This window comes from Mustela nivalis (assembly GCF_964662115.1).
Source record: "Mustela nivalis genome assembly, chromosome: 12".
Classification (NCBI taxonomy): Eukaryota; Metazoa; Chordata; class Mammalia; order Carnivora; family Mustelidae; genus Mustela; species Mustela nivalis.
The window spans coordinates 50,277,885-50,291,384 of record NC_139031.1 but is presented as its reverse complement, the minus strand read 5'-3'; the positions used below and the strand labels follow the sequence as shown (position 1 = coordinate 50,291,384).

At 34.6% G+C, this 13,500-nt stretch overlaps 1 protein-coding gene across 8 annotated transcripts in view; it reads right to left on the bottom strand.

Moving 5' to 3' along the window:
* HYCC1 (hyccin PI4KA lipid kinase complex subunit 1) overlaps positions 1–13,500 on the bottom strand; it is a 102,560-nt gene that overhangs the window by 20,912 nt on the left and 68,148 nt on the right. For 6 of the 8 annotated variants that reach the window (XM_082693741.1, XM_082693745.1, XM_082693740.1 and 3 more), the window contains one exon: positions 8,339–13,093. The exons of 1 other annotated variant lie outside the window; for it this stretch is intronic. In XM_082693741.1, the coding sequence (XP_082549867.1) occupies positions 12,519–13,093 (575 nt within the window). In that variant the 3' untranslated portion in view covers positions 8,339–12,518. One more of the 8 variants, XR_014301343.1, reaches the window with a different exon arrangement.

Below are 13,500 nucleotides of genomic sequence, written 5' to 3'. Positions count from 1 at the left end.
AAGGGTTGTTTAATACATTCCCCAATCTGCTTAAGCATATATATTCAGTTTTTAATTTTAGAGTTTGCATTTTTCAGTTGTAGAATTTCAAATTGATTTTTTAAAAAACAGATTCTGGTTCTCATGAAATTTTCCATCTTGACTCATTAATCAAAACTGTTTTCAAGTCCATCTCTGATAACCCTAATAACCAAGTCATCTGTGGGTCCAATTTTATTGCCTATTTTTCCTCATGGTTTTGCTCTTTGGCATCCATAAGTAATTTTTACTTAATACTAGGTGTCATATATGACACACTGTACAGTCTCTGGATGTTATTTTCCTACAGAAAGGGATCGCCCTATTCCCTGCTAGGAAGACAGTGTAGGCAGATCACATTAATCCAATCTATAATTCAGAGGATGTGAAACTAGGTTGCAATTTTATAAGGTTTAATTTACTCAGATTCTCTCCTGTTCTTACAGTGTAACTCTCAGAATTCTTAAATGAGATTCTAGGATATGTTCTAGGGCCTTTCTTGAAATCTGGTTTTTGCCTCTTCAATACCATGATGCAATATACATTAAAAAATATTAGGGTGCCTGGGTGGCTCAGATGGTTAAACGTCAGTCTTTGGCTCAGGTCATCTCCAGGTCCTGAGATCGAGTTCTATGTCAAGCTTCCAGCTCAGCTGAGAGTCTGCTTCTCCCTCACCCTCTGCCTCTCCCCATTTGTGCTGTCTCTTTCTCTCAAATGAATAAATAAAATCTTAATAAAAAAAAATCTTTGCTTCGGCTTTCAGGTTTCTGCCTTTATTTAATTAATTTATTTTTTAAAGTCCTTCTGCTCTGAACAATCCAAGAATTCAGAAATACCCAAGGGGAAAATCAGCAGAATGTCAGACTCACTTCTCTGAACCTTCCTGTTTTATTGGGATCTTAGGTCTCCCAAATGCTGGTTGGGTAAGTGACCCTAAACTTTTTGTCTCTCCAATCTAATGTGGTTCCCAGAGTTTGTTTGCATCTATGATTCTTAGCAGTAACTTTTTTCTGGGGCCTTCTACTCAGATTTGTGTCAAAAACTGGCAATCCCTCAGATTGCTTTTCCGAGTCCATAGTCTCTCATGGTTCACCTCCCCTTCCAATTTCCCCCAACAATCTGAAGGTTTTGAAGGGGCGGGGAGTGCGAGGTCGGGGTACCAGGTGGTGGGTATTATAGAGGGCACGGATTGCATGGAGCACTGGGTGTGGTGCAAAAATAATGAATACTGTTATGCTGAAAATAAAAAATAAATTAAAAAAAAAAAACTGGCAATCCCATAAAGGAAGAAGTAGCTGCAGGATGTTTGCTCACCTCTCTGATTACTGTGTTGCAAATCCCCAAGAAAATTCACAAGTTCAGTGATTCAGAAGGACTCACAGGGCTCAGTGTATAGTCATACTTATGGGTATGGTTTAGTGTAGCAAAGCAGTACAAAGCAAAATCAGCAAAGGGATAAAGTGCATGGGATGAAATCCGAAGGAAACAAGGCATAAGCTTCTAAGAATCCTTTCCCTATGGAATCACAAAGAATGTGGTTAATTTCTCCAGTACTGAATTGTGACAACATATGTAAAATGTTGTCTGCCACAGACACTCATTAGATTTATTGCCCAAGGTTTGTATTAGAAGCTGGTGATAGGCACCTTCTACTTAGCACGTATCATAATTACAGACTGCCAGAAGGAAAGTAGGTGTTCAGAATAAGCTTGCTGTTTGTATAAACAGTTTATACATAGTAAGCTACCTTATCAGCTAAAGAATGGTAGGAACATTCTCATAATCCAAGTTTTCAGATGCCAGCGACAGCCCACCCTGACAAGCAGAGCTTTATAAGAATAGTGTCTCAGGCCTGCTGTGTTAATTCTTTTCTGCATACCCTCTCTCTGGGATTTTGGCTCTTAGAGTCCTGTTTGTCTAAAAGTTCTTTCATGGCTTCAAACACTGGTTTTAAATAATTTAGTCCATGTCACAGCTGTTTTCATTGAGTTGTGCTGTGCTCCACAATTGTCTGGCTATTTTTTCTTCTCTGCTGGAAATTTAATTTGAAAAATTATAGAATTTGAGGCTTACAATGATGAAGTTTTTTCCCACCATGGAGTATTCATTTTTTTATCATTCAGCACCTAAAGGATTACTTTAATCTAATTTCAGGAACCAGGACGATTTGAGGCTTTACTGAAGTCCCTGTGTATGTGTGTAAGGGGGGTGAGTGTATCTTCAGTTCATTCTCTCCCATGACTTAGCAGGCACTATTATTCAAGTTTTATCCTCCTCTCTTCCCAGATGTAGTAAAAACCCTGTTTGTCCCCTTAAGTGCTTCTTCTAGAATCAGCCAACAACTCCAGGTAAGAATTGGCCCTAATGCTGGTCTTGCCTTTCTAGAATTTTCTATTTTAAAGATTGTTTTCAGATTATCTAGTTGTCCATGGAAATCTTGATGTTTACACTACATACTTTGCCATTACTGGAAGTGGAATTCCTCTTTTACTTTATTTCTTATACTATAAAATAAGCTCCTTAAGTGCAACATTTTGAGGAAAATCATGATGAATAGAGTGTTTAAAACTGCGCATATAAGCACAGCATATAGGGAAGGCAAATCTAAATCCAGATTCACATAGCCCATTCTGTGAGGAAAAATAGCTGCCTCTTCATAAGAAAAGAGATTTAATATCATAAACCTGGAGCTAACCAACTATTTGCTCACCTTAGGGCATGACATCTAAGGATTGGTCCCCCTGCTTACTGGGACTCTTAGCAGTGGAAGTAACCAGGGTAGCCTTGATGAAAAGAGGGCCATATTTTTGAAGTCCATGTATAGTCCCAATCTTCCCAGGATAGCCACTTTGTTCATAATGTGGTTGAGCAAGGACTGGGATATCAAAAAAAGATCTGTCAACACTTTCAGAATCAACTTGACCATCTAGTTATTTAGCATCTCCTTTGCAGTAGGGTCTTTGTTCAGTATTTATGTGGAAAACAATTATGCTTACCATCTAAAACAATTTTGAGAAATTCAACTATACATTTATCTCCCAAATTTTATCATTCATCTTCCTAGCTTACTACTTTCATGTCCTTCACCAACTATGAGTCATAAGATGGTGTAGACCTAGAAATCTCACCTTCTGTGCAAAACAGACAAGAAATACTGCTTAGATTTATTCTCACTCTAAGGAGTTCCTTTCCTTACTGTTTTCCATACCATCATTGAGTAGGGTTGTATTACCACTGTCTTTACTGCTTGTACAATAAGGCTCCATTTTTTCTTCCTCTATGAACTGGGAAATACAGTATTCTCTCCTATTATAGTTCATGGGCTTGCCTTCTTGCTCATTTATTTTCTCTTTCTTTGAGACAAACGCCTCATTAAATTCAACTTGATGGATATAAATGGATATTTAAACAAGATTCTACACTAGAGTAGAATTGAAACAGAAGAGGAATTGGTGATGTGTTGTTTCTTAAGATTATATATTAAGAGATTTAGAGAAGAAAATGTTAGTAAAAATTATAGTATGCAGAGTAAGATAGAAGTAGAAGCATCTCAGTTAAATAGAGGAAATTTTTAAGATAAATGTACTACCAACCTTCATTAGATAGTAGTGGACCTGGGACATAAAAATTAAATATATTTGTAGCCTCTATAAAAGGAAGCAATGAAACAAGAAATGAGGATTTATTGTGTTGAAATTAGGTCTTTCCTACTTTGTTTTCTGGTGAGTATAGATATCACTCATGTGCACCATAGATACACAGAAAAGAATATGATAGAAGAAAAAAATAAATTTTGAACGCTAGCCCAGAAAATCTTCATGGTATCCATTACTTTAAGTAATCCATTACTTTAAGTAAATCAAAACAAAACAATGCATGATGTATCATAATTTGCTTCTTAAGAAACTTTTATGCAGATACACTTTAAAGAACCAAAGTAGTCAGGTTTTACAACTTTCACGTTTATCTCTGTATGGATGTATGATGGAGAATCAAAGGAGCTTCCCTGACTTCTTTTGAATGAAAGAGGAACAACACAGATCTCCTATTTGCCAGCCATTTTCTGGATTGGATTCACATTCTATTTAGTAAAACAAATCCTTATTTACTACTATGTAATAGGTAGTATACCAAACTAACACACAGGGCAATGGTCTTGTGTGGAAGAGAATGTGGAAAGATAATCACAATACATTGTGATGTGGATTATATTAGAGCACTTACCAAGTACGAACCAAGCATGATAAAGGGGTCAAGAAGCTTCAGAAGAAATCTTTTATAAATTTTCAGTAGAACCGTAAGAAGTCACTAAGAGACATTATCAATATGTTGTATTTATAATATTGACTTATAATCTTTGAATGGGGAGAAACAGACCTGAAACCATCAGTGTCAATACGATTTAGGTAAGACTTTAGCTCACCTGTGTCAATATGATTTAGTTGTTTATTCCGGGAAATCTTTGTCTAGGAAAGAGGATTGTAAACAAAGCAAACAAAAAAATAAAACAGTCCCTAATTTTTTGTTTGCTTTAAATTCTGATAGGTTGGAGACAATAATTTGCTTACCTGGGCATACAGCTCCTTCATTAAACAGTTTATCAAGACTCCTCAAGGTCCTTGCTTACTGTGTCCACGAATCCTAACCCATTTCATTAATTTAGTCAAATCTGACCCGTTTCCTCTCTTGACAGATATGCCTTAAACCATTTGAGCACAGATTCCCAAACCTCTAACATCTAACCTTCTGGTCTTGAGGTATGGCTAAGCACATCAAGGCAGTGTACTCAGCTACTGCAGTAAGTTTTCATGGTTTTGCTTTATTAACAAGATCTCTTCAAGAAGTTTGTCCTTTCTGAAACAACCTTAATAGTCCATTGATGGGGCACCTGGGTCGCTCAGTTGGTTAAGCCTTTGCCTTTGGCTCGGGTCATGAGCTCCCTGCTCGGCAGGGAGTCTGCTTCCCCTCCTCTCTCTCTCTCTCTCTGCCTGTCTCTGCCTACTTGTGATCTTTCTGTCAAATAAATAAATAAAATATTAAGAGTCCACTGATGGATGAATGAATAAAGAAAACATATACAGCTGACTTGAACAACGCAGAGGTTAGGGGTGGTGACCCCCCCATGCAGCTGAAAATCCATATATCACTTTTGAATTCCCCCAAATTTAGCCTACTATGGACCACAAGTCTTATCAATAGCATAAACAGTCAACACATAGTTTGTATGTTATATGTATTATGTACAGTATTTTTATAATACTAGAGAAAAGAAAATATTAAGGAAATAGTAAGGAAGAAAAAATACATTTACAGCCCTGTATTTACAGACAAAAATCTGCATATAGTAGACCCATGTAGTTCAAACCTGTGTTGCTCAAGGGCCAACTGTGGTCAACAATGGATTATTATTCAGCCATAAAGAAAGAAGAGAATCTTGCCATTTGCCATAATACGGATGGACCATGAGGACATTATGCTAGGTGAAATTAAGTCAGAAAGTAGGAATGAGAGAGGGTGGCCAAAGTGGGGGAAGGGGATCAAAAGGTACAAACTTCCAGTTATAAAATAAATAAGCTCTGGGGATGTAATGCACAACATGATGACTATACTCGGTAATACTCTACCACATATTTGGAAGTTGCTAACAGAGTAAATCTTAAGAGTTCTTATCACAAGAGAAGAAAAATATTGTAACTATGTATGGTGATGGATGTTAACTAGACTTGTGATGACCATCTCTCAATATATACAAGTATTTAATCATTACATTACAGATGAAACTAATATAACATTGTATGTCAATTTCACCTCACTTCATTATTTTTTAAAAAGAAGTTTGTCTTTTCTAACTACAAACTACTGCCAGATATACAAAAATAATCAACTCATTGCTATCAGCTACTAGGCCAAATACTAAGTTCATATAGAATTAACTGAGGAACTCGTTGGAAATATAGGTTTCCATATTTCATGCTTCACAGTGTTCCTGATTTAGGGGGATTAGCACAAGGTTCAGGAATCTCTATTTTAAAAAGCACCAGTTTTTTTCCTAATGCAGGCTATATTTAAATCATGCTTAGAAAAATAATGCTTTCCTCCATGCATACCAGCAAACATGTTTGTGCACATGTATATATTATACATACACACATATATTATATACATATTATATATACATGTTTTATATATAATATATGTTATAGAAGCATATTATAAAAATAATACTGATTAAATGTTCCATCCACTTCTTATGGAAATGGGATCATATATATATAGATATACACACACATGCACACAAACACATACATATAATGAATGACACAATTTTTTCAAGGAACATTATATAATCTTTCTTATAATATATAATATTATATAATCTTGAATAATCATCACATACAGATCTGCATTATATTTAATAGCTACATCATATTCCATTGTATGCATGTACTGTAATTTATCCAGTCTTCTAATAATGGTCATTTAGATTGCCTTTTGTTTTGTTTTGTTTTGCTATTATAAGCAATGCTGCAATGAATACCTTCACACATTTATGCTCAAATTTCTACGGATTATAAAGAATGGAATAGATATAGAAGAATAGCATTGCTTGGTCAGAGATATGTGCACTTTAAAATTTGATAGACCTTGCTGAACTGCTTACCAACTTAGCTGCCTTAATTGTTCTGCCAATTATCTCAGAGACTAATGCTTTCCCACATCTATACTAGTATCAGCCTCTTTCATCTCTAGCTATCTGGCAGGTAAAAAAAATTAATAAAAATCTTAATTTGCCTTTTTTTAAAAAAATATTTTATTTATTTGACAGACAGATCACAAGTAGGCAGAGAGGCAGGCAGAAAGAGAGAGAAGGGGAAGCAGGCTCCCTGCTGAGCAGAGAGCCCAGCGGGGCTTGATCCCAGGACCCTGGGATCATGAACTGAGCTGAAGGCAGAGGCTTTAACCCACTGAGCCACCCAGGCGCCCCTTAATTTGCTTTCTTACCATGTCTTTAATAGAATAGCCAGCATTCAATTTACTACTGAAACATAATTATCTAAAGTTCTACAAAACATATTATAATTTATTTTTGGAAAACTTTTATTTTTGCATTAAAACTTAACTCTATTACCTATGAGACAGATGGGATGGTTGAATTTCATATATATGTCCACTATGTAGTATCTACTTAGTACCTCCTTTTACCAAGTAATAAAAAAGGAAAGTGAGAGCCATAATACCTGTGTTCAAGCCCTGGCTTTGCACCCAGCAGCTATGTGATCTTGGGCAAGTTGTCTGCCCTCAGAACTTCAGTTTCCTCTTTTGTAAAATGGAGATTCTACTCATTTTATAGAATTGTTTTGAAAATTAATAGAGACTATAATTTTCGTTACATATATAGCTATGTATAACCACCACCACCACCATAAAATGCACGGAAAATTAGCAAATGACTAGAATTGTTTTTAAAGCCTTTCTTAATAATTACAAAAATAATTATGTTGGTATTAGCATAGTCAGATTCTAGGAGGTGAGTTAACTATTTATTGGGATTACTAAAGTCACTACAAGAGTGTGTATTTCATAAGGCTAATATACTGCTCACAAAACCACTGCTGTGGTTCTTTATGAATACTCTTCTAATAGTAGTTCCGGAAACATTTCCCAAATTACTTAGCTCCTAAGATAAAATGGAATTATCCAAATATACAATCAACTACATAACAGGAATTTCTTTTCAAGTTTCTAAGAGGGTCTTGTTTCTAAGCAGACACAGTAAAGCAATTCAAGTAGTACCACAGAGATTTCCTAGAGCCAATAAATGAAATTCTAAAATTTTACTGTAATACAATATTTTGGAGACCCTCTATTCTTGATTTTTCCCAAAACTAACATCAGCCTAATTCACTCATTCCTTAAATGTCTCAATACCTACTGTGCAAAAAGTACTATGCTAAGAACTAGGGGCATAGAATCTCTGCACTCAAAAGATCAAGACTCATGACTCATATTAAAGATAAAAGGGCAAAGCATTGTTACCTAAATTTGCCTGTGCTTCTGGTATGATAAATAATGCATCAATAGCTTATGAACCATGGAGCTCATTTTCTTTTGAATGGACATCAGTGGACTTATCACTTCCTATCCCTGGGCCAGGAAAAACAAAGCCAAAAACGAGATGTTATTGTCCTATGGCTTACTCCCAAAAGTTCTCAATGGCTCAACTCACCTAAGTTTTCCTCTTTTACTTTCTTCCTCCACATCATGACTTTTGCAAAAATTTATGATGATGTTTTTAATGAGTAAAATGATCTGGAAAAAATATTTTTTCAGTTTTTATTTCAATAAAACAAGAGGCAACACTGTTGTATAAAGTATTGCATATGGACAACATTTACACAAATACACAAAACTTCAAAAAACTAAACTCCAGTTTATTTCCATAGCCTTAAAAAGGTAGAGAGCACATAAAAATATGCAAAGTCATAATTTATTCTTAGGAATGTAAACTCTGGGAATACAATTAGGAACAAGTATATTTACTATGAAAAGATTAGTATCACTACATGATTAAAAGATAAGAGGTACACAAAATAAGATCTTGAGTTTACTAACAGAAACTTTATATCAAGATACTGGTACTCTAGAACTTTACTATTAAAAAACACAAAAACATCTTCCAAAATGTTCACTGCTAGTCTCTTTAGGTACACACAAAGTACAGAAGACAATGTATTTACGTTCTGATAAAGAATTTAACAAAATTAAACAAATGTGAACAATCAAAGTATTGAGTATAATTTTACTAAGCAACTAATCTAAAAGTATAAATACATGCTAATTAAAGAAATTATTTTTATTTTTCATCCAAAGATTGGGAATACACTATTATACATTAATTTCTATCTAAAATGCTTAATTTATGTACCCATGAAATTATTCTTCTCTTTAGTGGCTTTTTAAAAAACATTTTTTCATTCACATTATTTATCATAAAGATTCTTTGATGTGTGCTTCCCTTTAATAAAGTATAAATTTATTGTGCCTATAGATTCAAATGTTAAACAGCCTTATTTTCAATATTTATTTAAAATTATGTCTCAGAGTACACTTTTTCTCTATAATTTGAGTGTAAAGGTTTTAATATTTTAATTATATTCTTCCAAAACAGGAAAAAAATCCCTTAGAACTGAAATCATTTTTATCTATTTTGGTTTAAAAAAATATATTTCACTTTAATTCAACTTTTTGTTTTTATGTGAGTAACGTTTGCTAAGCAATTGCTTCATAATTGAAAAGGGCAATGAAACATTGCTTATTCAAAACAAACTGTGTCATCATTTAAGGACTCAGGATTTCTAACCTTCAAGACTACAGAGCTGCCTTAAAAAGTTTCATGGTGGTGTACAAGGGATTCCATGGTGCTCACTTACCCTGGGTCCTCTTGGAAAGTCTACTTTTGTTCTCTCCCGCACTTCATTCCAAAGGCAAATGCTGGGACCCAGCTTCATCAGAATATCTCAGGTAAGTTGGGTTTTGAAGAGGGAGAGGTTGGAAGAGGTTCAAGAACCTCTAAGGGCTTAAAATTTGGAATGGAACTACAATTTCTGTTCAGATTCTTTGAAGTATTGGGTACAAGGACCCATTTGGGCAGAATCCTTCTTGTGGTAAGGGTATTATTCTGGATATGCAGGAGACCTGTGACCAAATGGTTATATCAGGATCTTAATGAAAAAACCTACAAATGTGACTCCAACTCAATCTGAAAAGATGAGTAGGAAGAGAGCAATAGGGATCACTGTAATTGTTACCAAAGTTAACATTATCTAATATTTATAATTTTTATAAAAATTTTCAAATGTATAATCCTTATTTGAAATAGTATCAAAAGTACTATAAATAATTTTACTATTAACATAACTTCATACCCTGGAAAATCAACTGGTGCAAATAATTTGAAGCATAAATTCAGATCCACTCCACTGAGTAAGCCTTCAGAGTTTTTAAAATAATATATGCATGCAGATTTGTTCTGCATTGTATAAAAGGATGGTACCCCTTTCATATGTAAAATTGTGGCATCTATAACGCTGATTCCAATTACAGTTAAAAAGAAAAATATAAAATGTTATATTTTTATTGTAAAAATAAATGAAAATCATTAGAAATTTAGAATTAGAGGATTAATAAGTGTTATGGACACTATAAAAAATTCATCAGCTGTTAAAAACAATGAAGATTATAATATGTAGTATCTAACATATTTGATCTAGAGTTGTGAGACCACTGAGAACTCTAAATACTAGGTAAGTAACTCGGTAAATTAGTATTGGTAAATAAAAGTAAGACTTTAATGTGCACAAAAATCACTTGAGGATCTTGTTCAAATGCAGGTTTGATTCAGCAGATCAAAGCTGGCTCCGAAATTCTACATTTTTAACAAGATGCCTAGTGATGCCAATGCTATGTACTGGTCCTCAGACTACAGGAGTAGCAATAATCTAGAATAATACGAAAATGAAGATCCATTATAGCAGCTGATGATTAAAATCTGATCTCTCATTTGTGCCAGCTGTTTCCTCAAACTTTTTCTACAAGTTTCCTAAGCACCTTAACTTGCTTAAAATGCTAATCTTCTAAACTAGTTCTTAAGACTATTAATACTATTAGTAGCTACATGCCTAGGGGGAAATTCTTTGTTAAAGAACTATAAAAAGACGATAGGAAATTCACAGTGACATTTTAAACTATTTTAAATTGTACACAGGATTCCTGTTAAATTAATACAATATCAACTTTTACTGTCTGGTTGGTTGTCTTTTTTTTCCTACTACAATAGATCTAATTCCATTTCTGCTACTGGAACTAAAAAACTCAAATTCACTTATATTAAAAATCATATTCTATTCAGAGTTAATGAATGAAAACTAGTTCATGCTTTTTGAAGAATTAAATTTAAAATGGTAGCCAAAGCAGTTAACAGTCAAAACTGCATTCATAGTGTATGCTTTAACACTCCTCAGGACTATTAATTTCTCACATTTGAGCTCTGCATAAGTAGGTACAAAAGGAAAACCAGTATGTTCTGTGTGACCAGAGCGAGGGACTGCAAATAAGGAAACCAATATGTATGTACTAACAGTGAAAGACGCAAAGAGGGGACTGCTCCCCAGGCCTTCCTTCTCAGTCAACTTACTCTCATCCTCAGCCTTGCTTTCTCTCTCTCCCTCTGAATTATTAGTTAAGGATACTTGATTTACAGGGAACCTCAACCATAGCCAAAACAACTACCATTAGCAAACATCAAATTTTACATCTACCTGGAGGTCACATAGTTCTCCATAGCTACATACAAGTTTGTTTAGCTTCTGCCATACTGCCTTTTCATTTTTATTTTTCAGTTGGAGGCTACTACATTGATTATTCTATCATAAAAAGAATATTTAAAATAGGCCTGTTCAGAAAAAAAGTTTAAATTTTTCACATTTTATAGTTTTAAATTTAAGAACACAAACATAAATAACCATATGTTTTCTTTCACAATATTTTATAGACAAAAATATTACCTAATATCCTTCATTTGCTGACAAATAATTCAGTATTATATGGTTGACACTGGTATCTTGAGAGCTGCGTTGCACGATTTACATTGATTTCCAGGAAGTCTTCAATGATGTGTTCTTTGAATTATAGGAAACCAAACTATCTAGGTTTCCAAAGTCAAGCAGCAGGATAAGTGAGCTTCATAGCCTATTACATTTTAGGAATTGAAGGGGGTTTTCACCTGCTAAATCCAGATCAAATACTTCAAGACAACACATCTACTAGCAATCTGATTTTTGATATAAAAATGTTCCAAAGATAACAAGAGAAATCCCTCTACCCAGGCCCTGGAATTATAGTCTAGGTACCAAGTTAGTAGGCATTTTTCCAGTGCTTTATATCGAGGATTCTTGTAATCTCAAGGATAATCTGATTACAAATATTTTTATCAGGCACTTTTCATACACATCATTTTTGTTTTCTCACATGCCTTTTTTTCAGACTGCCACGCTGCATGTCAGCTGGAGACTTCCAGGAGCTGCACCTCTGCCTCCTTTCAGAAACAGTTCCCATACATGGAGATTCCCTTTGACTCTGAAGGTCAAACATACAACTACCAAAATAGGAATTATTTTAAAAAAAGAATTCACAACCTCTCATGAGATGTAATCACTCTGATCAGACAATCTGCCAAAATGTATTAAACTGACAATCTTAGAGCAACAGAAACAAATAAAAAAGACTCAAATCAAGGGCGAAAATACACCCAAGAAATAACAAAACCATATTTCAACTTGTTGCAACCTACATATCATTCCCTTCATAAAGTCAAGGTAGCCTTCAGAATTTAAGCCATCAGGGCTCCTGTCTGGAAAAGGGATGACAGACCCTGGGCACTTTCATAAAGAAGCAAAGTTGTCCCTCTAGATTTGTTGGTTACGTGAGAAAACGATTACTAATTAATCTGTGGACAGAGTAATGCTAATACTAGGAGGTCTCTGCTGACCTGATTGATGCTTCATTGGAAGTTCAGTCCTTTCAGAAACATAAATAAGCTTTTCTTCTTGGAGACTACACGCAGAAAACCTATTGGCATCTGTCCCAGGCCCACAGCCAACAGCAGATGATGGGTTATGTGGGACTGTGACACCACTGACTTGTTCAAAGGATTTACTAAACACAGTTGCGGCAGTCTTAGCCAAACCATGGCTACAAGGTTTAGGCAGAGATTGGCTGGTAGTTAATGTCAGTCTCTTCAGAGAGAGAAGCTCAAGATTCTCACTCTGGGCTCTTTGAGTTTGTTTTCGGGCAAAGTGATCTTTGCAAGACTCTCCTGGAGTTTCTTTTTCTTTTCCTCCAGTTTTGCTTCCTGCTGACCGTCTCTGAGTCTTTCCTACACTTGTCTTGTTACTAGAATTGTTACTACTGTTTGATAAACCCGACTGGCTGGTACTAGACGCAGCCCTGGAATAAAATCCCTCGTCAACTTCAGATATCTCCATCAGTTCTTCTTGACCTGTTAATTCTGCATTTCCTAAACAAAGAAATAACAAAGATTAATTAATATTAAGTATTTTAAATAATTCTTGTTTCATGATTAATACCAAATCAATGATATTTTAAACTTTAGCATAATTACATAAAGCAACAGATTATAGACCAAAATTAATGGATAAATCAAAACATTCTATAAAATAGAAAAAAATAGTTCATTGTAACTAAGAGTAATTTAGAGTATATTAAACAAAAAGCATGCCATAAACCACCCCCCCAACCGTGTTTTTAGAAAGAGTTCTCTTACTATTCATGCAAAAGATCAGAAATAATTAGGAAAAATACCACACAGAAAAACCAGGGGTAAACTCTCCCCCAGTAGCAAAGCTCTTACGGAGTAACTTAAAAAAAAAATTGTATAAAGATATTTTAAATATTTTTTTAAAG